Source organism: Ziziphus jujuba, chromosome 10 (genome assembly GCF_031755915.1).
Source record: "Ziziphus jujuba cultivar Dongzao chromosome 10, ASM3175591v1".
NCBI lineage: Eukaryota > Viridiplantae > Streptophyta > Magnoliopsida > Rosales > Rhamnaceae > Ziziphus > Ziziphus jujuba.
The window spans coordinates 25,299,191-25,322,987 of record NC_083388.1 but is presented as its reverse complement, the minus strand read 5'-3'; the positions used below and the strand labels follow the sequence as shown (position 1 = coordinate 25,322,987).

At 32.6% G+C, this 23,797-nt stretch overlaps 4 protein-coding genes across 5 annotated transcripts; 2 read left to right on the top strand and 2 right to left on the bottom strand.

Moving 5' to 3' along the window:
- Window positions 1-5,781: 5,781 nt before the first annotated feature.
- LOC107434719 (uncharacterized) lies at window positions 5,782-8,226 on the top strand. Its single transcript, XM_016046205.4, has 4 exons — window positions 5,782-6,354; window positions 6,517-6,741; window positions 7,408-7,659; window positions 7,897-8,226. Exons 1-4 carry the CDS (start codon window positions 6,349-6,351, stop codon window positions 7,948-7,950), a joined length of 537 nt encoding a protein of 178 aa, XP_015901691.3. The 5' UTR covers window positions 5,782-6,348; the 3' UTR covers window positions 7,951-8,226.
- A 523-nt stretch (window positions 8,227-8,749) lies between these two features.
- LOC107434717 (pentatricopeptide repeat-containing protein At5g66520) lies at window positions 8,750-12,144 on the bottom strand. The gene is made up of 4 exons (XM_016046201.4): window positions 11,701-12,144; window positions 11,478-11,589; window positions 10,714-11,384; window positions 8,750-10,508 (listed from the first exon to the last, which is right to left on the bottom strand). The coding sequence occupies exons 1-4, from the start codon at window positions 11,821-11,823 to the stop codon at window positions 9,312-9,314; spliced, it is 2,103 nt and encodes a 700-aa protein (XP_015901687.3). The 5' UTR covers window positions 11,824-12,144; the 3' UTR covers window positions 8,750-9,311.
- Window positions 12,145-12,488: 344 nt separating this feature from the next.
- Window positions 12,489-15,463, bottom strand: LOC107434711 (thymidylate kinase). Of its 2 annotated transcripts, XM_016046191.4 has the most exons (7): window positions 15,098-15,463; window positions 14,797-14,854; window positions 13,953-14,312; window positions 13,740-13,851; window positions 13,600-13,659; window positions 13,189-13,293; window positions 12,489-12,885 (listed from the first exon to the last, which is right to left on the bottom strand). In XM_016046191.4, the coding sequence occupies exons 2-7, from the start codon at window positions 14,832-14,834 to the stop codon at window positions 12,769-12,771; spliced, it is 792 nt and encodes a 263-aa protein (XP_015901677.2). In that variant the 5' UTR covers window positions 14,835-14,854; window positions 15,098-15,463; the 3' UTR covers window positions 12,489-12,768. The 2 variants fall into 2 exon arrangements, with proteins under 2 accessions (XP_015901677.2, XP_015901678.1); XM_016046192.4 differs by lacking the exon at window positions 14,797-14,854 and having other exon boundaries at window positions 15,098-15,462.
- Window positions 15,464-21,768: 6,305 nt separating this feature from the next.
- LOC107434706 (germin-like protein subfamily 1 member 14) lies at window positions 21,769-22,848 on the top strand. The gene is made up of 2 exons (XM_016046187.4): window positions 21,769-21,992; window positions 22,113-22,848. Exons 1-2 carry the CDS (start codon window positions 21,869-21,871, stop codon window positions 22,664-22,666), a joined length of 678 nt encoding a protein of 225 aa, XP_015901673.2. The 5' UTR covers window positions 21,769-21,868; the 3' UTR covers window positions 22,667-22,848.
- Window positions 22,849-23,797: the final 949 nt, after the last annotated feature.

Genomic DNA, 23,797 nt, shown 5'->3' with positions numbered 1-23,797 from the left:
CTGTATCCTTATTTATGATGAGGCAGCATAAAACATGGCTTTGCAGCCTTCCTACCACTACTGGTCCTCACTATTGGCATTTCTCTCCGCCTACAGTGCAAATGCATGTCAAACGTCTTCATCCCCATCCTTATCTTTTACATATGATCGAAGTCTTTTCCATCTTATAATATGAGCATCTTATAATATGAGACATAATGACATGATAAATGTCAAGTTTCCCACATCTCCAATTAAATTTATTAATCAAAATGTTAAACATAGAACTTGTTACGTTCTTATGTTGTTCTGGAAAATAATTTTTGAAATAACAATATTATTTTTGAAGCACAATTATATCGCATCTTTTCTTATACAAGTAGTTTCATTAGTTTGAACATGTTTAATTAGTTTACAAAGAAAAACATAATATCATTAATTATGAGCACAATAGATCACATTCTTGCATGTAATAATATAGGGTGTTTGTAGATAGCCTAGCTACTTGGTTTGGCAGGTTTAAATGGAAGTGAGGGTAGGACCAGAGGGGCTCTTTATTAAATAGCTAAAAAATACAGGCAGAGCAAATGCATGGGATATGGGAGAGAGAGGGAAGGAGCTGAGGACGGCCATAATCTAGTCTAGTATGCATTAAGCTCGATGCAATGGAGCAACACTTGTTTAGTACGTGTATATATATATATATATATATATAAGTAATAGCTTTTTCAGTATTTTCAGACAGTTTTCATTAATGGGCTGCCACCGTTTGGTTGATTGTCTGTGCAGATCAAAATCTTGCGGTCCAAATGAAACAGACAACTTTCGTCCAAAGACCAGGGACCATTTTTTATCTAAAAACTTGGTCCACTTTATTTTCTTTTCGTTGCTAATTTCCAGCTGATCTCAGATATGAGAGTACTTTTGATTTGTTTCTTTGAGCAGTTTTCTCATGGTGTTTTCACTGCTGGACCAGTTGTACTTTGCTAGATCTCTCTCCCATTTATTCAGTCCGATCCATAATTCCTATACACTTTTAACTTCCTATATAGCTACTAGCTACTTTTTTTTTCTTTCATGGTACTTGGAATCATCACTGAGTCTTAAATTTTGGAAGCTGGGTTGGTGGTACTATAATCTTTTCTTTATAATTTGCCTTCTTCAAACGCCTTCTTGTTTCGAAGATCTAGATCAGATATCACAGAACTCAAAAGGGTGTAAATAAAGCTGTTGATCATGGGCCATATTGATGTGAACATTTGGTAAATTGGCAAGGCAGTCAATATATACAGTTATATGATGGATATGCATATAATCTTGGATTTAGCTAAAATCCAGAATTTTAATCTTGAGTATGTGAGATCTCATCAATGACCCAAATATTAGATTTAGTCTAAAACAACTTACAAGGGTTTTAACTAAGTTCAAAATTCCTGCATAGGGTACATTACATTATATATAATCCCAAATATATATCTATAGTTTATGTGTAATCAAGTAATATATACAAGTAATTTCATGCGCACACATTTTATTGTAAAATTATACACATACTATATATATATATATATATATTAAATATTACTGTAGGCAAAGTTAGCAAAAGATAGATGACAAATATTTATCATTGTTCGATTCACACAATTATGTATAATCAGATAATAATTACATGTAATCAAATATAATTGGGCAGAAATTCCCACCAAATGGTGGGCCGTGGGCGACACTATATCTATATATCGTTCTAAACAACATTACCAATATATATATATATATATATATTCACTCTAAAATTAAAACAGCAAATATAATACAATACCATACGAATAATATCAGAAGTATTTACCCAAATAATAATAATAATAATAATAATACTCTGAAGTGAAGAGGAGGAATTAAGCTTCCTATTCTGTTGGTTTGGATCGCCGAATATATTCATTCGCTCTCCATTAATTTCACTCTTGCTTTGGAACTGGAATAGATAAATTCTTTTCTTGGGGATTGGGAAGACTTTGCGTTATATCAGACTAATCACCGTTTTAATATTAAAAAACAGGACACAATGGAGCATGATTCAAGGTTCTGATGACATGACAAACTTCTCATTGACTCATACTGAAATGTTTCTCTGACACAGTATGTTGTCTGTTGGACGCATTTTGTAATACTATTTCAACAAACTTATTCATTTAATGCCAACTTGGGTAAAAACAAAAGGTCTTTGAGGGTAAAACTGTCATATTCCTTATTAACCCAATGTGGATTCAAACTATCATCCATTGTGATAAATTACTACTACAAAGGAACTATTAGTTCAGCCCCCATTAAATTCAAGTTGTATATTTGAACTTGAAGAACGAAATCAAACAAGGAAGCCACTAAGAGAATCATGTGAAACCAAACAATGAGACTATTGGAAAATAACGTGAAGAATAACAATATCCAGGAATAAAGATAATTAAATATAAGAATAATGAATTTGTAGGTTGAAGCCACTAAGAGAATCATGTGAAACCAAACAATAAGACTATTGGAAAATCACGTGAAGAATAACAATAACCAGGAACAAAGATAATTAAAGACAGGAATAATGAATTTGTAGGCTTAAGCTACGTTTGGTGGGTGGGATATTTATTATCACAAAATGGAATTGCACAAAACACCGCAGGTAAGCGGTGAGACTCTTTGTCTCGGTTTGTCAGCTGATCTGTCGTAGAATATTGTGAAACTATTGACTTTAACTTCAACATAAAAAATAAAAATAATTAAAAAAAAAATTGCTCACAATTTTTATGGGGCCTAACCCTAAAATGGTCCCAAGGCATGAGGTAAAAAAGAAAAAAAAAACAAAGAAAAGCCGCAGTGGTAGCCGTGCCTATTCTAGCTCATTTGCATAAGTTTGAAATTTGGTCAATTTGTTGCACAATTCCCAAACTGTAATTTTAATAATTTCATTCAAAGTATTCAATCAAGTTTTTGTCCATATTTTCTCAAACCCTTCTTGACCGTATTCGTTTCCCATATTAATTTTTTTGGAATGGAAGTCAGTTGTAATTTTCAGAGGTGAGAATGCTTTTTAATTATTTTTATTTATTGCAAGTCCTTTGCTGTTTCAAAGATTTTATCGTGTTTTGTGCAAATTATAATTAATTTCAGTACTATTTTGACATTCAATGTTCAAACCTATGTTTATTTATAAATCCTTTTTTCTTTTTTCTGCTTCGGCCAAATTAATGGTTGAAATCATAGCATATTCGTTTATAATGCTATGAGCAATTATTAATATACGGCAAAGAAAAAAGTTGATTAAAGAAACAGTAAAATCTCTAATTGCATAGTTGAATTAGCTTCTTGTCCTATTCTCTATATATACTCATTTCTTTCCACAACTTTAATTTGGTCTTTTCTTCTTTCATGATTATACCTTTTACGTTTTTCTAACATAACTTTTAGCGTATAGTAATTGGCTTTCATTGCACGTTAGCTGGGCCAGGACCAGCTAATTAATTTATTTATTAGGGGCATCATTTAATTGATTTTTTGGCAAGCCAAAGTTAAACGAGAGTGATCTATTTGGTTCTTCTTTTCAACATACGTAGGTAGAATCTATCAATGTATCTCTTGCGTCTAAATAAAAGGGAGTATATGGAGGATAAAAATGAGTAATTCAGATTCATGCTTTAGTGAATTGTACATAGAGAAGGTCAACCAAGCAACAAAAAAGAAAGAAATTCAAATTCATCTTTAAATTGGTCCAATTGGTCTATAAATATATAGATACATTAAATATAATAATTAATTAATACATCTTTCAAAACCTTTCCTCGTATAGTGCGAAACCTTCAACTTGAAGTTGAAGCTACTTGCTTTTCCAGTTTCACATGTACACCAGGCCTTCAAAAAATCTTTGCTAAGATGCTCAGGCCTGGTTAGATTGTTCGATCACTCTCGTCCTTGCAGGGAATCAAACTCAAATTAGAAAAAGAGATAGCAAGGCAGAAAATGGATGACAAGGACAAGTATTAGTATTAGTAATCTTGGAGCTTGAGATAATATTCCATGCAATAGATACTACCTACAAAGCAATTGTTTTTTTTTTTTTCGACATTTAAACACCTAATAAGCAATTGTTATAAATATCTATATTATTAAATTATATATTTATTCACCAACGAATATTAATTACGTAGTTGTGTTTGTAGAGTAAAGACTTCCTTCTTCTATATGGTATAGCCAGCTAGTCCTTTTTGATAAATTATAGCTAAGCTTAGCTATGCAAATACAAGTACTAAATTATTTATTTATTTACTTTGAGAAAATACAAGTAGTAAATTCGATCAGCCAAAGAAAAAAAGACTGAATGAATTTATACTTGACAAATCAAAATGAGAACGACAAGGATGCTAAAAGTCTTTTTCAAAGTGGGTTAAAAGTCGGTGTTGTATGTGGGGGCTCCCATGAAAATTGCCGAACATTGCTCAGTGACTCACTGTTCATGTTTTTCCTGTAAACCCTTTAAACTTTTTTCTAATAATCTACAAAAGCTTTTAGACTTTTTTACCTATTCACTATGGTACTGTACTTTTATGTTGGGAGTGTATTATGCTTGCTATTAAATTTTGAATTTTTTTTCCTCTTTAGTTTTTTGAATGATATATAACAGCCTTGTAGATGAGCTTTTTTTTTTTTTTGTGTTTTTTTTTTAACAAGTAAAGGGTGTTCGAAAATATGGTGGGAATAAAATATGTATTATTGATGTTAGATGGATATTTAAATCCATGCAAAAAAAAAATGCTTTTCTCAGCTGCTTAATTGTCGTCACAGCAAGGGAAACCATATGCCTTGGGATGGCATATATATGTTTAACATTTATCCAGCAAAACGTTAATCAGTAATAATTCCACTCCAAGAGACAAAAAAAATAATAATAATCAGTAATAATGTTGATAATCATAAGCATATCATCATTTATATAAAGCAATAAAATAACACTTACTAGAAAAATTTATTAATTAGGAAGCCCAGCGTTTAAGTTTTAGGCCTAGATACATCCATAATATACAAAAGTGCCGTACAAATAAAGATATCTATAAATTTATTCAAAAACCAAGATCCAAACCATAACCATTTTCAGTCTTTTTAGATCAATCTAGTTCTTTTTTAATAGTTTATATAGTTCTTCGATGATTTTTTTTTTTTTTTCCTATCCAATTGACAAGATAATCATTCTTTTTCTCATTTATTTTAATATTAATATATCTTCATTTAGAAGTCCAAGTTGCTTCCTTTTTTCTCTTTCATAACAGGTTACATATATTTTTTTTGTTTTATTTACCAAAAAAAGTTACATTTTGTTTGATAAGAATTTATTTTTATTTTTATGTATTTTTTGAAGACATTCTTCAAAGGTGTCAAGCAAGTCCAGTCTCTTGCAATAGTTAACAATAGAACTCTAGTTTCCTTACTGGATCTGGGTAAACGGATGAGATCAAAGGGTCAGTTGAATCAGCTGAAAAAGGAGTTGTAGAAAAGTAGAAATTGCTTTCAAATAAGGGCAAAAAAACAGTAGAAAACAGTAGCATACAAAGTTTGACAGTAGTATACACATTTCACATTCACCGACCTTTTGTTTTTTTTTTTTTTTGGCAACAAAGTTAATAAATTGCCCAGATCTTGCAAGGTGGGAAAACCCCTGGATTTAGGAGCCAAACCCTGGACCCACAGCGTGGGACATAAACCGAGGAAAACCTTTTCTTTTTATTAGAGGCATGGCACTGGGGATTAGATTAGATACATCATCAACCACTGCACTGCAAAAAAGAGAGTAAAAAAATAAATAAATAAAAAAAACGAAAAAAACCATTTTGAAAATTTTCATTATTAATTCTGATAAAGTAGAAAAACAAACCCCCCACTACCCTATAACAAGCACCTGTCTTTCTTGGTCAGTAGCATTCCACTGTATACCATAAAACTAGCAAAAATCCCTCCCACTTTTCTCTCTTTTTTGATCTTCTTTTAGATTCCCATTTTTTTTTTTTTTTTTAGCTCTAAATTCTGAGCAGGAATTTATATCCTCTGGGTTACGGAGGAATCCCCAGACCTCCTTTTTTTACCTTTTTGCTTCCCATCCCTTCTTTTGTTTCTTTTCCTTGAGACTTGAGATAGTGTTTCACATCCACATCAATTTAAAAACCCAAAAACTCAAGCCAGGAAAAACAAAAGGAAAACTGAACTTTAGCAAACCTTTCTCTCCTACCTTTCTATCTACCGCTTTATTTTTTGTTTTGTGTTTTTGGGTTCTCATTCTCACTTTTGTCTTGGTTTCTTGGCCTTTTCTGATCCCAGAAATAGACTTCAGAAACGACAATGGATGTGAGTTTGTTTTGTTTTACCCAAAACTTTGTTATTTTTTATCCCACCCTCTGAAAACTCTGTTTTTTGTTCTGTTTGATCTGGCATTGTTTTTCTGCTGAATCTTTCTTTTTTTGGATGTTTGATATGTTTTGTTTTGGTTTGTGAATGTAAATGAAAAAGGATTACTGCAAAAGGAGTGGTCAGATACCAGCATTTGGGGACTGGGATTATGCAAATGAGCTTCCAATTACTCAGTATTTTGAATCTGCAAGACAAGCCGGTTTGATCCGCTACAGTTCTTCATCCGGTGAAAGCGATCAGTATCTGAAGGCTGACTTGTACGCCGTTGATCTCCATAATCCATATCAACCTTATCGTCCTGCTGTTCCTCATCCCACTAGAAAGGTTTTCTTCTTCATATTCTTCTTAAATTTTCTTTCTTTACAAACAACTCATGTCTCTTTGCTTTCCTGTCCTAAGTTTCTCTTTCTTTTGCTTAAAGCATTTGCAGAAACACATGAGAAATTAGCATATTTTAGTAATTATTTTATGTTAAGAAAATGGTATTATTATGATTAATAATTTGTTTTTAAAGGGTACTATTATGATTATTATATATATATATATATTATGGTGAAAGATGGCAAGGTACAAGATTAGGAGAGTGGGAATGGAGGACATGCACACATGTATCTTGCTAGTTACATCCAAAACCCAGTTAAGTACATGTTTTTTTATTTTTTTTTTATTTTGGAAAATCTGACTCTTTAAAAAATAATTAAAGTAATAAGAAAAATGTAAGAAAAATTGCATTTATTAAAAATAATTAATTGCTATGCATGATTTTTCTCGGTTCTTCTCTCGAGTACTTTTTGTAGTTGGTGAAATAAAAATCAGTGACAGTATGGGCACAGAAGCATTCATGAGTTTCTGAGGCAAAAAAAAAAAAAATGATAATAATAATTAATTTTCTGGGTAAACTAACAAAAACAAAGGGAAAAAAAAAGAAATATTTTATTATTAATTATGATGATAATGATGAAGTGTGAAATGGGATGAAATATTTTGCAGACGAGAGGAAGAGAAAAGCGAGGCTGCTCTCATCAGCAGCCGCATGTTAAGGAGCACAAAAAGCAGCAATCTGTGAACAAGGTCTTTGACGTGACTGAACCGCCAAGGAAACTTTGCCATCAACAACACAAACAACCTCACCGACACGACACCGTTCCACGTCCTCCTCGTTTGACCACCACTCGCCCTCCTAAACCCGTCGATGAAGATCTCTACAAAATACCCCCTGAACTCCTCCGTAACACGAAGAGGGTGAGACTCTCTTTATCTTTATATGTTTTTGTAATTATGATTGTGGTCCCTTATATGTTTGAAAATCTTAATTTTAAGTTGCACCTGTCAATGCCAGGGTATTACATTACTCTAATCTTTGCTATAAGACAAAATTTCACATCAGTTTGAAAAAACTGTTATCTTCCATGTATCTAAAATTCAACCATGATTTCCCTTTTTTGTTCACCAAATTATGTTGTAATTTTTGACTTGTAGAAGAAAATGCTGGGAATCTTTTCAAGGTGCTTGGTCCCTGCATGTTCTGCATGACTGCCTTGGAGTACCAAGAGAAAGAAGGGGGGGGGGGGGGGGGGGTGGGGGTGTTTGCCAAGGGAGAGACTGGGTATAAAGAGAAAATGCGTTGAGTGCTCCTTTTTTTTGTAATTTCCACCAAAGATTAGACTGCCAATGAAAAAAAAAAAAAAGGATGGTATTGGCATTTTTTTGTATTTTTTTTTTGTTTTTGTTTTTTTAACTATGATGATTATGCTCTTCTTTATATGGAAATATATGAATGTACTACCAAAAATAGGCTTTGTGAATGCAGACTCAACATTACAAATATATTTATTTAACCAAAACGCCAAAAAAATATAAAAGGGGAAAAATTACAAAAAGTAAAACTCCATTCCCAAAATATTAACTCAAAAGACTAAAAGCGCGTTTTGGGCTACCTAATCTTGTGCATCTGTTTAGTCTCTGATTAGTGAAGCTAAGATATAGCAGAACAACCGTTCAAGAAACATTTTAGTGTGGATCTATTTGCCTCAAAGAAGCATTTTTCTTTTTACCCCACAGAACGTGAATGGTTCAAAAAGACTAGCTAAGACAGTGACATAAAGCTGTGCCCAACAGAATGTGGGAATTGGGATTGTCTAATGGTTTATGGATTGTGTCACTTTTCCAAAGTCTATCCTTCTGGGCCAAAAAGAAGAAAAAAAAAAAATCTTAAAGAAAGCACGTTGCTCTGATTTTCAAACTTCCACTGTCAAAAGCGTTCCGTAAAGTCAAATCCTCATGAACAATGTCATTTACTTCTTAGGTATTGCTTGTCCAACTCAGAGACTATAAATAATTAAGCCAAAAATCTTGCATTGAAACCTTGTAACCTTGTACACGAAATTGAGATGGTCACCAGGCAAAATGACATGGGTAACATGGGTTTCATTTTAATTTCAACTTGTAATTCAGTGGGCACGAAGTGACTATATTTCCTTCTAAACAAATACTATTACAATTTACAAATCAAATTGTAACCATGTAAATCAGATTTATGTGCATCTCCAACCGCGTAACGAGTCAGTGATTAGTGTCATACCGCTTTCTATATCTGACAACTTTTCTGTACATTGTCTCTATCTTTATTATTTGCCTTCTAAATCAGCTGTCGCTTTATAATCATCCTCTCTTATGCTAGCTTTGCTTCCAATGTCTTTCCCACAGTATAAATAGATCGATCTGACTCTGCACCATCCAACTTTCCATACCTTTTCGGTAGAAAAATAGCATCACGGTATGGTGGACTGGTGACTGAGTACAGAAGAGAAAACTATTACTCCTAATAGTTGCGTTGTCTATTAGAGATGCAATCTGAAGACACTTTTAGTCCAATGTGAAGCGACTTCCATGTTTCACCAGTAATCTTTACAAGAACAGTTTTCACCTTTAAAATGGTGATATCTAATCCTGTCCCTGACAATGATCTCTCGGTCATAAACCTTGGAGATGTACTTTGTAGCTTGGTGGCAATCCCCACAAACTCTCAAATTCTTCACTATACGAATTGGGGTTCCAGGTGCCGTGTTCATCAACCCAAAAGCAATGGCTAACTTCTCACTATGCTCTGACAGAGCCGTCTCCTTATCTTCCTCCTCGTCAATATCAAGCAACACTTCTCCTAATCTTGGAACATACCCAGCAATCTTCAACTTGGATGCCATTTCATCTAAGAATAAATAAAGCTGCTTAGTTTCTGGATGGGATCTATCTCCAACAAGGAATTGATGAAACCTTCCATTCAATTCAATGGAGGTGCAACCTGGAGTTTTCTTTCTGCCACTTACTTCAATGTTCTCCCTAATGATCCTTGCTTCTTTCCATCTTCCACACACAGAGTACATATTAGCCAATAGAACCTGACAACCAATATGGTTAGGGTCTAATTCTTTAACGATATTTCCTATTCGCTCTCCTCTTTCGATGTCCTTATGGATTCTACAAGCACCGAGTAATGCTCCCCAAATGGCAGCATCAGGAGCCACTGGCATACTTGATATGGTCTCTTCAGCTTCCTTTAAGAGCCCAGCACGACCTAGTAGATCAACCATACAACCATAATGCTCTATCTGCGGCTCAATTCCATAAGAACTTGCCATTAGTTTGAAATAATTCCTTCCTTCCTCTACCATATCCCCATGACTGCAAGCATTTAATAAAGCGACAAATGTAACATTGTTAGCAGAAACCTTTTCAATTTTCATTTGTTCGAATAGATGAATTGCTTCCTTGGATTTTCCATGCATTGCGAACCCTCCAATCATGGCATTCCAAGGCCAAACTTTATGCTTCAGGCCATGCTCGTTGCTAAAGACCTTTGATGCGAATTCTATCTCTCCGCACTTTACGTACATGTCTATAAGGCTAGCAAGCAATCGCTCATTCATCGTGATTTTATTTTTGCCAATATATACATGAATCCATCTTCCTTGATCCAGTGCAACTAAATTTGCACAAGCTGTAAGAGCACTTACCAGAGTAAACTGATTTGGTTTTGGACCTTCTTGCAGCATCCTGTGGAAAAGGTCCAATGCTTCCATGAAACAACCTACCTAAAGAAAATAAATAATTTTCTTTCATTAAATGTCCATCTGCTATAAATATGTATCAAAGTTAGAATGCTAAGCTCCTAAGCATAAAGATAAAAGAGTCTTGCCGTAAAATTTTGAATCAACAGTTAAAAGTTAGATGAGGTACGGTTGCTCTATTGGCTCATAAACATTCAATCAAAAAATTAAAACAAAACAAGATAATTACCTGCACATAGCCAGCTATGATTGTACTCCACGATACAACATCTCGCTCTCGCATTCCATTGAATAATTCCATAGCACGGTTCATTTTCCCCAACCCCACATACCCACCAACCATGATATTCCAAGAATACAAATCTCGATCCGTACTCCAATCAAACACCTTTGTAGCGTCTTCAACCGAGCCCCACTTGGCATACATCCCAATCAATGCATTTGTAACAAACAAATTCCCTTCCAAACCAACTTTAATCGCATGGACCCTAACTTGTTCTCCCTCAAGAACTCCTAATCCATTCCCACATGCCTTCAAAACAAACACAAACGTGTATTGATTGGGCAAAATACTCGAACCCTGCATCATCATAGACCGGAATAGCATAAGAGCATCGTGAGAAGAAGTGGGTGAGAGTATATGAGATTTGATCATGGTGTTGAAGTGGAAGAGATCAGGAGTGGGAATTTGATCGAACACACGGTGGGCATAAGAGAGGGAAGCAAAGCTTGAGAAAGCAAGGAGTTTGAGGAGCTTATTCGCTGGGATAGGGCGTAGAATAAGACCAGTTGTGATCATATGTGCATGGGCTTGCTTGATTTGTTTCAATGACATGCAAGACTCGAGTAAAGGAACCACTTTGAGCTTCGAATTCAATGCAAATTTCTGCAAGGAGGTAACTTTACAAAGATATGATTAAACAGATTTGTAGAAACTGAGAAAAAAAAAAAAAAAAAGGGTCTTTGCAATTGCAGAGATAATGAAAAAGATACCTGAGGTTTTACTAGCTGAAACCATTGGAGGACCAAGTTTTGAACTGTTATCAACAATTTCCGTATCACCCTTGTACTCCCACAACTCAGATTCCTCTACTGCAAAATACTTCTGAGCAATCCGACGAAACGATTCGTTTTACTTTAAAACCGGAATTCATTTGAAAAGAAAAACCAAAATCTCTGTTTCTAAAACAAAACGTAATAGTAGGAATTGAAGTACCTCTGCGCGATTGCAAATGGCTTTAAAGGCAACGTCGGAGACATCGGCGGCCAGCCTAGGAATGTTGTGGGTTCTCACAAACTGACCAGCTCCTACAATTCCTATCTGCGATGCCATTGCCATCTACAGGGCTTTACCTGTAAAATTCCTTAACGTTGGGATTTTTGAACCGAACCTCCAATTTTCTCTTCTGGGGTTTTCCAATTATTTTGGGTGTGGCCACCTGCATTGTGACTTCATGATGATGCGGGTTTGATGATTGTTTGGAGGCAAATTTCCATTTAAAACCGCTTTTTCTATCGTGAGTAGTCGTTAAAAAAAATCTCGATCAAATGTCAAAGATACGATGAGAATCGTACGGTCCAGGTTGGTGTGAGGCCACCTGGTCAGGACACAATGGTGCACGCGCACTTATTTTATCGAACAGTCAAAACTGAGTTGACCACCCTCTAAAAAGGGCCAAAAAAAAAAAAAAAAAAAAAAAAGAGTCAAAATTCTGAAAGTGTTTCCCGCCAAGCCGCAGTTGGATTGGAAGGTACAGTGTATTTATTTATATGTCAAAAATTTACTGAAATGGTTTTGTGGTTCCAAAAACCAAAATTTGAATAGATTTTATTGGAAGTGAAACCTCAAGTATATAACTTTTGGAGCCCATTTGATGTTCTTGACACGTTGTGAACTTCAATTTTATTTTTATTTTCGAGTTTTCTATATTCGTTAAAATTGATGGATACTGCAGAAATCTTGAAACATATAGAAGTTAAAGAATTCCTTGAAAAATGCCACAATAAAAACAACATTTCCCACCAAAATATATATTAGAAATGCAAGTCTACTATCCAATCTCATTCAACAGTCGATAAAACCATATATTAAATCATTTTATGTTCCCACCAGAAAATAGATGTTCATAATATATCAATGACTAAGTTGAAAGTGGTTTTATAACTCAATAGTCATATAGCATAATCAAACCATCCTCATGCTCCATATATGGCTGGCTTCCCCCACCCAAAAAAAAAAAAAAAAAAAAACCTGTTTCACATTCCTTCCAATAGAATAACAAAATTAACAGGACCAGAGAAAGGAGAGGGGTTTTCCCTTTTGGCATGTCTTGATACAGTCTGAGACTATCTCCTGCAGCTGCTTCTCAATGTCTTCTACAGGTCGAGAAGCATCTATTATCTGCAACCACACCCAGAAAGTGAGTCATCAATCTTCTGCAAAGCACTGGCAAAAATAATAGTGTTCTTTGTCAAATAAAACGGATGAAACATAGATAAGTGATGAAGGTGAAAAGGAAAACAGAGTAATGCAACCTCCATCTTTGCTTTCTGTGATGCCATTACACGTGTTAGAGATAGATTGTTTATGTACAATTAAAGAGAAAGCATATAGAAGATATATAATGCTATGCTGCATAATATTGCAGCATAATCAGAAGCAGCTATACAGCTTTCTCTAATATCAATCAGAGCAATAAATTACCTTCCAGGAAGCATCATGAAGGTTCTGATAACTTTGAGCAACTTTCCTTTGAAACTCAAGCTTCTCATATCTCTCACCTCCATAGCCTCCTCTTTCTGCAGCTTTCTGATAAGTAACATAAGTCGTCAGTTCTCAAAGAAAATTGGCAAGAGACAATAGGTTTGCCTGCTTAGTGTAAATATTAGAGGGAAATATGGTCTCGTTTAGGTCAGCCAAGTAACAAAAATGTTTAGACTTTTTACCATATGAGTAAAGAGCAATTCTACCAACCAACCGGACAGTATAAAATAATGAAATTAGTATATGATACACAAAAAGAAATAAATTGACACCCTAAAAAATTCAAATTCAAAATATACAGGTCACATCATTGGTAACAGCATAACAAAAATCATAATAAGTAATAACTACCTCTGGTGGTATATTGAGGTATAGTACCACATCTGGAGCCAGCAACCCAATTTCTGGAGCCTATTAGAGGCAAGCTTGTTATTAAAGATCAGATGAAGAATGTAAACTTCAATAAGAAACAATTTCAAGCATGTAATCACCTTACACCATTCAAAATCAAGTCCTTTGGCAGAAGAGAATGCCACCCCAGAATAAGAATAACGGTCAACAATGAGGGTGGTTCCAGATTTCAGTTTAGTTTCCATCAAAGATCTACAAAGGCATTATAGAGTTTTCATTACAACCTTAAGAGTTTTAAAAGGGCACTTATATCCACCTTATAGTTTGTTTGTCCAATGAGATAAGATAAGAACCTCTTCTCCCAACGGTTAGCACTGAAAAGAAGATGGACGGTGTGATCATCAAGTTGTGATTGGTTTGAAAGGTATGAAGATATCATTTGCCCGACACTTGTGCTTCTGTCAGGGAACCGCCATAATTCAGCTGGATGCCCCAGTCCTTCCAAGTAAGTGAGTAGTCTACCAGATTGCGTAGTCTTCCCACAACGATCCAAGCCTTCTAGAACAACCAAAGCGCCTCTTGAGTCACTGTTAGCACCACTTGAATTAGACTTGTGATTAATTTCCATTTGAATGTGCCTAATAGAACCCTTGCAGCGATAGTTGTTCAATTGAAACTTCAATGACCTTTGAACTGCTACAACTCCAAAATTCCTTGGGGGGAGGAAGGGGAAAAAAAAGAAAAAAAAAAGGGCATTCTATTAAAGAAGTTCTAATGAACGGATCATTTCAATTATTGCAAACACCTAGAATGCTTAAACTCAGTTTCTTTGCAGAGAAATTATACATAAGAATTCAAAACAAAGTTTCAAAATTTCTATTTCTCATCATTGGGAATCAGGGTGCAAAGAAAAACTGAACTTATGCACCAATTTGGGCCAGTGGGTTCCATTGTTCTGAGGAGGGAAAAAACTAAAACTTTACAGAAACCCATTGTTCTATCTACATTTCTTTGTATTTTCTTTTCCTTCTTTTCTTCCTAAATGACCACAGCTAACAGTTTCCACTCCAAAAGAAAAACTTTTAAAAACAAACATCAAATAACCCAAAAAAAAAAAAAAAAAAAGAAAAAAAAAAAAAGAAAAAGAAAAAAGAAAAAGAAACATAAATATAGTAGGGGGGAAAAAAAAAATCTTACAAAGCCTTACAAACAGTGAGGAAAGAAGCATGGATCATATCTCATCCAAACCTAGAAACTGCCAAAAAAAATAAATAAATTACAAAGAAAATGCAATTTACAAGTAAATCAATATATAATTAAGAAGTTGCAAGTTACAAGTAAATGACTTATTCCACAGAAAAAAACAGAATTATTGCAATAGTTCCTTCCCCGAAATTACTAAATACGCCCAATACCAGATTATAATGTAGCATTCTGTAAACCACAACAATATATATCCTTTCAGAAAAGGGAAATTTGACAAAAGAAAGGAATTTACCCCAGGAATTCAAGATGAAGGAAGATTAGACAACATCATCATCGTTTTGTAAAGTATTTTATGTGGAATGCAGGGCTTGATAAATGGATTTCTTTGCGGTAACTCTGCTCGATGAAATTGCTGTTGATCTTTTGAGATGGAAGTGGAAAGCAGAGAACGGCGCCAAAATTGGGTATTGAATAGCAAAATTTTTGGTGGGTTTTAGCGGAGAGATTTAATTAAGGTGTTTGGTTTGAAAGTTTGAAACTTTAGATGTGGCTGAACTGAACGTGGGTTTGAGAGTGTTCAAGAGAGAACCAGAGGCGACGACAGTTTGGCTGAGAGCCTGTGTGTCGGTGTAGAGTGGCTCTTGTACAAGTGTGTCTTTTAATGCTGAACCTTTTTTTTAAGAACAAAAAAAAAAAAAAAAAAAAAAAAATTAAATAGAGGATTCAAATTCTGTTTGAAAAAACGGTTGTTTTGTACGGCACAAGAATAATGATATTAAATATCAAAAAAAGGGGAAAAAAAAAAAAAAAAGGAAGAAGAAGAAGCAATTTTATAGCACTTTAAAACATGAATAAAATTATAAAACTAAAAGCCTCTTTCTCATTCTTAATTTGTCTCTTTATTCTACATACATAATTCATTCATTTCTAATTTTACATCAGTAAAATAGTGTTATAAATCATTAATCTTATTGGAATTGTAGTTGTTATTTTCCGATCCACTAATCATAAATAATGCATATATTTCAATAGTTCTAATCAATTGACAAATTTCGTTTTAATCTCCCTCAAGCATATATTAGAGACGGGATTAATAGCATGAGTAATGTGGACCTGTTACTCCATTGGGGGCACTGAGGGTTTTGGGCTCAACCGAACAGACTTTGTTGGGCTTAAGTCTCTCACAAACTATGGAAATCATGGGCCATTTTCTGTCATCAAATAGCAGAAACTAACCAAATTTGGCCCAATACCTAAGTGTAAAAAAAAAAAAAAAAGAAAAAAAAAAAGAACCTTTAGAATTATTAGATATATATAAATATATATATATATATATATATATATATATTTTATTCTAGAATTATTAGATATTTTTTTATTTTTTTTCGCATTACATTATTGCCCATATAGCTAATCAATAGCAGGCAAAGACAGATATACTTGCCAAAAGTTCCACCTAGAATATCAAGATAAAAAAGTTAGTTAGTTTGTTTTATGTTATTATTATTATTATTATTATTATTATTTCTTTTAGGTAATTTAGCATCTTTACCCTTTCAATTATTAAAGTTTTATATTTTACTCTCTGACTTTTTATGTAGTCTTTTTTTTTTTTTTTCTTTTATAAACTTTGGTCCTTTCACAATTTTTTGTTTAATTTTTTAACAGTTTTAATATTTACAGTACATTTGATGCAATATGTATAGTCTTCCAAAATTGTTTGATACATGCTTTAGAATAGCTAAAAAGTAGATAAAAAATAATTTAAGGAAGAACCAAAATGCAAAAGTTTAATAATTGAGGGGCAAAGCTGCTAACTTTTTCTCCCTTTTTTTTTTTTTTTTTTCAATCCCCTCTATTGGTTAATTTATTTTTGGTTCATTTGTTATATAACTCAATTAGCTTATTAATAAGTTGACCCAAAAAAAAAAAAAAAAAAACTGAAAGAAGCTAATGGATGATATCTATTAATTGTAAAATATTCATATACTATATATTAATTATCTTTTGCAAATTTTTTGTTAACAATAAAGTGTTTATGTCTTTTATTTTATTTTATTTTTAAAATAGTAATACTAATGTGTTTGCTTTTATAATTATTATTATTTTTGATAAGTATGTCTATTATTATTGAATTCGCTTTCTATGACTTATGTAAAATACGACACTCTCTTGGAGCTCGTGATATCACCCTTAACAAGAAAATTTTCTATTGCGTTTTTTATTTTTTATTTTATTTTATTATTAATTTTTTTTTTTTGTTGCGATTATATATAACTTTCTTGTTCGGGTCAATTAGATATAACTTTTGGAAGGTCTTTACCTACTCCTTAATTTGATGTTAATTACGCTATGCTTCCAGAATATAACGACATGACAGTTTAGTACAAAGACATTGTATATCCTTTAGGTTTCGGATTCGTTGTACTCGGTTTGGGTTGTTGGAAAACAGAGAAACTTTTTAGTGACTTTTCAAATAATAAATTAGTATTTGTTGAAAGACTTGGTCATTAGTTTTGACGAAACATTGAGCCGACTATTTAAAATTTTAAACTTTGTTATCTTTCAAATATTGAAGACCGATGGATATACACAATTTGGTTCTGAACTGAACACCCAGAGACAATGTAAAAGTAGACCAATTTTTCAGCATAAATCTCGAAATACCCTAATTTTGCTTCGTTCATCGATATTTATTTTCATTTATTTATTACACTTTGGCCGGAAGGGGATGTGAAGTTATAAGGATATTGATTAATAACACTGCAACAAATTATGTTTACAATTTTTATAGATTTTGTCACCTTGTATGTAATTTTTTTTTCTTTGAATAATTCACTTAATTTACAAGCTATCTTATTATTATTTTTTTTAATGATTCAAATTCATATTTTCATAAACACAAATAGAAATATTCTATTATTAGAGTTATCATATATATAATTTTGATTACTAAAATGCTCATTTGAAATAAATACAAAAACTTCCTAATCACAAATCTACTGCCACTTCAATAACAAAAACAATTGATGTGACAAATTTTTGTTTCGTTGTTAAAATTTCATGGCTGAAGAGGGAAAAAAAAAATAAAAGTAGTGCCATCGGATAGGTTAAATACACGTTATTAGCCGCCATTGTATATTTGTGATTATACATGTACAAATATATTATTTAATGTTTAGCATTTTGATTAATCATTCCAATTAAATTAATATTGGTAACATTAGGTAGTATTGGTGGCCCATTGGTGATCTTGAGAATAACAAAAGAAAGATCATGTTATGTTGGTAAGGGCAAAACATGAAAGAGACAAACACGTATATTATAACTTTTGATTTCCATCCTCTGGATATGGAAGACACTTTCATGGAATTTTCTTTATTAAAAAGGCGTTAGGATGTCTATTTAGTTACATAAAAATACAACCTTTTGTGGCGTTTCTTTAAACGGACTGGATTCCATTTTTGTTCCACGTAAGTAACTCAACCTCAGCACTTTCGTATTTGCATAGCAAATTGTCAATATACAATTTCTTTTTTGAACATATAAATGCATATACACTCAATATATAATATTTAAATTACGTCATTGCAATTGCAAATTAATTCATAGGACTGGGTACATGTTTTCCGCTTACATGATTCATCCACGTATTTGGCAAACAGTTCAATTTTGTTTTCTTGCTTCTTTCCCTTCTTTTTGTCCACACTGGCTGCCAGAATTAATTAATGTCAAACTAATTTATCAGGATAGGTCGTGGAAAGTGCTTTATCTTTACCATTTTTCCACAGGAAAATGTGGGCTTTTCTCCTCAGAGCATATCAGAACCTTTTTTTTTTTACCGACTAATTAATTAATATATAATATCTAAAATTTTCGCCCAGTTAAAGTGATGACTAATGGAAACTGAGAAGATACAAATAACCATTACATTATATTATTCTGTGTTATTTTCAATTATTCTATGTAATATAAACTAAACACAATTATTCTATGTAATATAAACTAAACAGCCTATAGTGTTTTTATTATTATTATTTTTTGGGTACATAACTTATTGTTATTTTGCAACATCAAAATAAAAGATATGGATTTTCAGGATAATTATGAGTAGCTTAATTGTGGTATCATATCATCTATATATCAGTTACACAAGATTTTTTTTTTTTCTTTTTAATGTAAATTATAGAGAAGTCTAAATGACTTACGGTGAAGCCCAAAGGCATTGTATCTTCAGCACTCATTTACTCATACTTGTGGGACCATAGATTTCACGTTAATGATTGAGGAAAATTAATCAAATTAGGCTGCTTCTGTTATTGCAAAAAAAAAAAAAAAAAAAAAAAAAAAAAAAAAAAGAAAAAAAAAATTTCTGCTGACAAAAGCATTGACGATCAACACATTTACATTTTTATTAAATATTGACATTTTTGTTTAGTGTTAATTGCATTTTGATTCTTTTAATTTTCAAGATTTGTAATTTAAATATTTAATCTTTCAATTTGTTGTAGATTGGTCTAATATGGATTAGTACTAGTTCCATCAATGTGGATTTCATATGATCCCAACCCTCAACCCAAATATAAAAAATCCCCATCCCTTAACCCTGTCCACATAAACAAAACAGTTACTTTACTTACCCATTTGTTAAATTGTGAATTGAAGCAATTTATAACAAATTAAAAATTTAAAAGTTTAAATTATTATTTTTGAAAGTTGACGGTGTAAGTAACAAAACCTTAAAAATAGATAATATTAAAGTGCAACTAATCTTTTATTTTATTTTATTTTATATATATATATATATATAAAGGCAAACGGTGAATGGTTAGTTGGTTATAGCTTTTCTTTACAAAATTAGGAAATTTTTATATGGAAGACCTTTCGTTAATTGGATATGCTAAAACCTGTCCACATCTCATTGTATTATAGTCACTGTCTCTGCCAACTCTCTAACAACCTCTTCTTTTTTTTTTTTTGGGTACCACCTCTCTGGCTTCCTATATACCTCCAAAACAACTTGGTTCCTTATATATTCCTAAATTTTATGATTGTTAGTTAATGCATGTTTATGATAAAAAAAAAAAAAATTAATGCAATTATTCCACCCCACCACACCACCCACAACCCCGCCGCACCCCCCCCCCCCCCCCTCTTCTCTCTTCTTCCCCAAGGCGGTTTAACTGGGAAGTGTGTGTTAAGACTAGGTATAGAATGATGTGAGTAGCCCATCCTTAATTTCAAATACTTGATATTGATTATTGGATGTATGAGAATTTGCAATTAAAATCATTGATCAAGGAAATAATTGTTTTGCCATTTCGCTATCCCTCTAGGACAAACCCGTTCTGATAAAATAAGTGTTGTTAAATACATGCTATATCCCTTCAAACATCCTCAACGAATTAATCAACGAAAACTAATATATGTAGCTTAAAATTTTTTACCCACCCATATTCAGAAATAATGTACAGTTTTTACTAGAAACAAAGGAGTATAATGATATTTTGGGTTGTATGTCATATTTCTCAAAATCGCTCGTCGTTAGTTGAGTTAAACTCCTTAGTCCTGTAATTTTTTACTAGAAATATTGGGTTACGTAATCCTTTAAATTTTTACTAGAAATATTGGATTACCACCACAAAAAAGTCATCCTAATAAATTTTAAAACGTACGTTAACCTTGACAATTTGAAAAAGTATACATATTTTAAAGAGCATATTTCACAAATGAGATTCTGGTAATTAACCTGTCTGATCATAGGTATCCCTAGGCCTCAGCTGTCCTTGTTTCGTGTCAAAATGTAGAAACTACTTTTGTCATCAAAGGAAAATGAATGGCACATTAAATTTATATTCACTTTATATAATAATTTGTTGGACTTGGATATATATTGATTCTCATCAATGTACCCTAAATTCAAACATATTGCTTGCCACGCAAGATAGAAACTAATCGTCATATATGTTCTTATGGTAAAATGTAGCTTGTTTTTGACAAAACTCGCAATAATTTCCTTGTTATAATTCCTAAAGTCCTTCAGATTAGTTCGAATAATTAAATTATTCAAAAAGGTTAGTTGGAGTAAAACATTTTAATATGATTTCCTAACTCCGACAAACCCAAGAAATGCAAAGCCACAGAATATTACTAATATAATTGAGAATTAACGAATTTATAATAATATATTTACATATGTATATATATAAATATAAATATATGTGTGTGTGTGTGTGTGATATGTTAAAGTACCATTTTTTTATTTTAAATCCAAAGCTTATAAAAGTTCGACTTTTATATATTTTAATAGTAAATCATACTTAATAATTGTAAATTTCTTTTAATTTTATGAAGCTTTTAAAACCCAGTTAGCAGAAATCAAGTTCTCGGCATGCATTAAGAACTGTCGGCACAATGAAAATAGCAGATCTTTGAAGCAAAACAATTGCTTAATTGCTTTTTCCCTTTGTTCAAATTATTTAAAGTAGTGGCAAAATTAACAAATGACGGTATTGTAATGGTTTAATTGAATCGATCAAATCACGCAGAATAGTCACAAGATAATGTCAAAATGGGACATGTGTTCGAACTTTAATTACTGGATAAAGCAAACATTAGGGAATCATTATTAATTGGATATGACACTGAGGTGGCACAATAAGAATGGACTTCTAGTAAACATAACCACGGGAAATAGTAATAATATTAATAATAAAAGACCATGTCCATGTGAGAAACTTAACGCTGGAAGCATAAGCTAAGACGAGGACCAAATTGTATATACTTTTAGGTCGTAGTGGTTGAAGAACGATTCTTCCTAAATTAAATTAATACAAATACATATTAAATTGATAAATATTGAACAGATTTTCAAGCCTTCTAGTACCATCTGCTTTCATGTAGAGAGTATGCAGAGACTTGTTTGTTAAGTGATTCCCCTCTATAAATACACAAAGTTTTCCACTAAGCTTTCTCATCCCTCACTTTGCATACCACAATAATAAAAGAAGAAGAAGAAGGTTTTGAAGTATAGAAGAATAAACATTCTCTATCTAATAGTAAAATGCAACGTGTTCATCTCCTTTTGTCTTTTGTCATCTTGGCTTTGGCCTCCTCCTTTGCCTCTGCCTCTGATCCTGACCCTGTTCAGGACTTCTGCGTGGCCATAAACGACATCAAAACGGGCTGTAAGTATATATTATAGCATTATACATGCATTTCAATTTCTATTCCATTGTCATTATACACTTTGAAATATGGTTGTTGAAAGGTGTTTGATACTAAGTAGAAAATTTTTTGTTGAGCAGTGTTTGTGAATGGAAAGTTCTGCAAGGACCCCAAGCTTGCCAACGCAGGGGATTTCTTCTTCTCTGGGCTCGATAAGCCCGGGAACACATCGAACCCAGTTGGGTCGAAAGTGACTCCAGTGGCTGTAACCGAAATTCCAGGGCTTAACACTTTGGGAATCTCCCTTGCTCGCATTGACTTTGCACCGTACGGTCTAAACCCTCCACACACTCATCCCCGAGCTACCGAAATCCTAGTAGTCGTAGAGGGAACATTGGAGGTCGGATTTGTGTCATCCAACCAAGACAATAACCGCCTCTTCACGAAAATCCTCAACAAGGGAGATGTGTTTGTGTTCCCGGTCGGTATGATTCACTTCCAGCTCAACAAGGCACATTACAATGCACTTGCATTTGCTGGTTTGAGCAGCCAAAACCCCGGAGTGATTACCATTGCTAACGCTGTGTTTGGATCGAATCCTCGTATTAATCCTGATGTTCTTACCAAGGCCTTCCAAGTTGGTAAGGATGTGATCGACTATCTGGAGAAGCAGTTTTGGTATGACAACAATTAGATTTTTAAAACACACACATTATATGTGACGCTCTGAAGCTCCAGCCATGAATTAAATAATTTAATATGCTAGCTTTTAAATGTATGGCTTTCCTAGTTTTCTGTGTAAAATAAATAGAAGGGTGCTTGTACCTTTCTTTGTGTGCCTTTCATTTTCGGTATTATATATTCTAATTTGTCACATTCCTGTCTCTCTCTCTCTCTCTCTCTCTCTCTCTCCCCCTCTTTTTTCGCTTTTCAATTTTTAAATATATCTAATCTCAACTGCCATTCACGCAAGCCAAATAATATATTAATTATGAATTTGATTTCGATTTTCCTAAACATCAACTGTTGAAGTCTTGTCGGTCAATGGTTTGTTTCCTATTGACCAACACTAATTTAAAATTGTATATATTCAAAAAGACCAATGGTGCTGCATGGATCAAGTTATTTACCAAATAAAGTGGTAAAGTAAGATTTAATTAGATTATTGGCTGAAAAAAACAAATTAATATAGATTAAATATGGATCAATGAACTTTTAAAAAATGAAATGCAATATAAATCGATAAAATTATACCATGCAGTTTGCCACATCATTTACTAAGCAAGTTGATAGTTGATACCTTTAGAGTTAATTATAATTTGTATCCTCAATTTTTAAGATCTTGCAATTTAAATATTTAATTTATTGATTTAGCAATTTAGATCCTTAATTTTTCAGTTTATTGTAATTTGAGCTTTTTTAACTTTTGATTCTGGGCTTAATTGCATCTCACATTACTAATATTAAACTGTATTAATTTTTAAATTAAAAAATATTAAAATGTAAAATATTAAAAATATACTAAGTGCAAAATAGATACCCTTTATTTTTAATATATTTTACCATTTGGTATCTTTAATGTTTTAAAAAAATTTGGTACATGTCATCCAACTAAAATTATATCAAATTTTAAATTAGAAAAATACTAAAAATGCAAAATTTTAAATTAATATATTTTATTTAAAATTTAATATAGTTTAATAATAGACACTACAATTAAAGCTCTATTAGTCAAAAGTTTAAAAAACTAAAAAATTGCACTAAATTCAAAAATCATTAATTTATATTGCAGAATCGAAAAGTTAAAAGTACAAATTGCGAAACT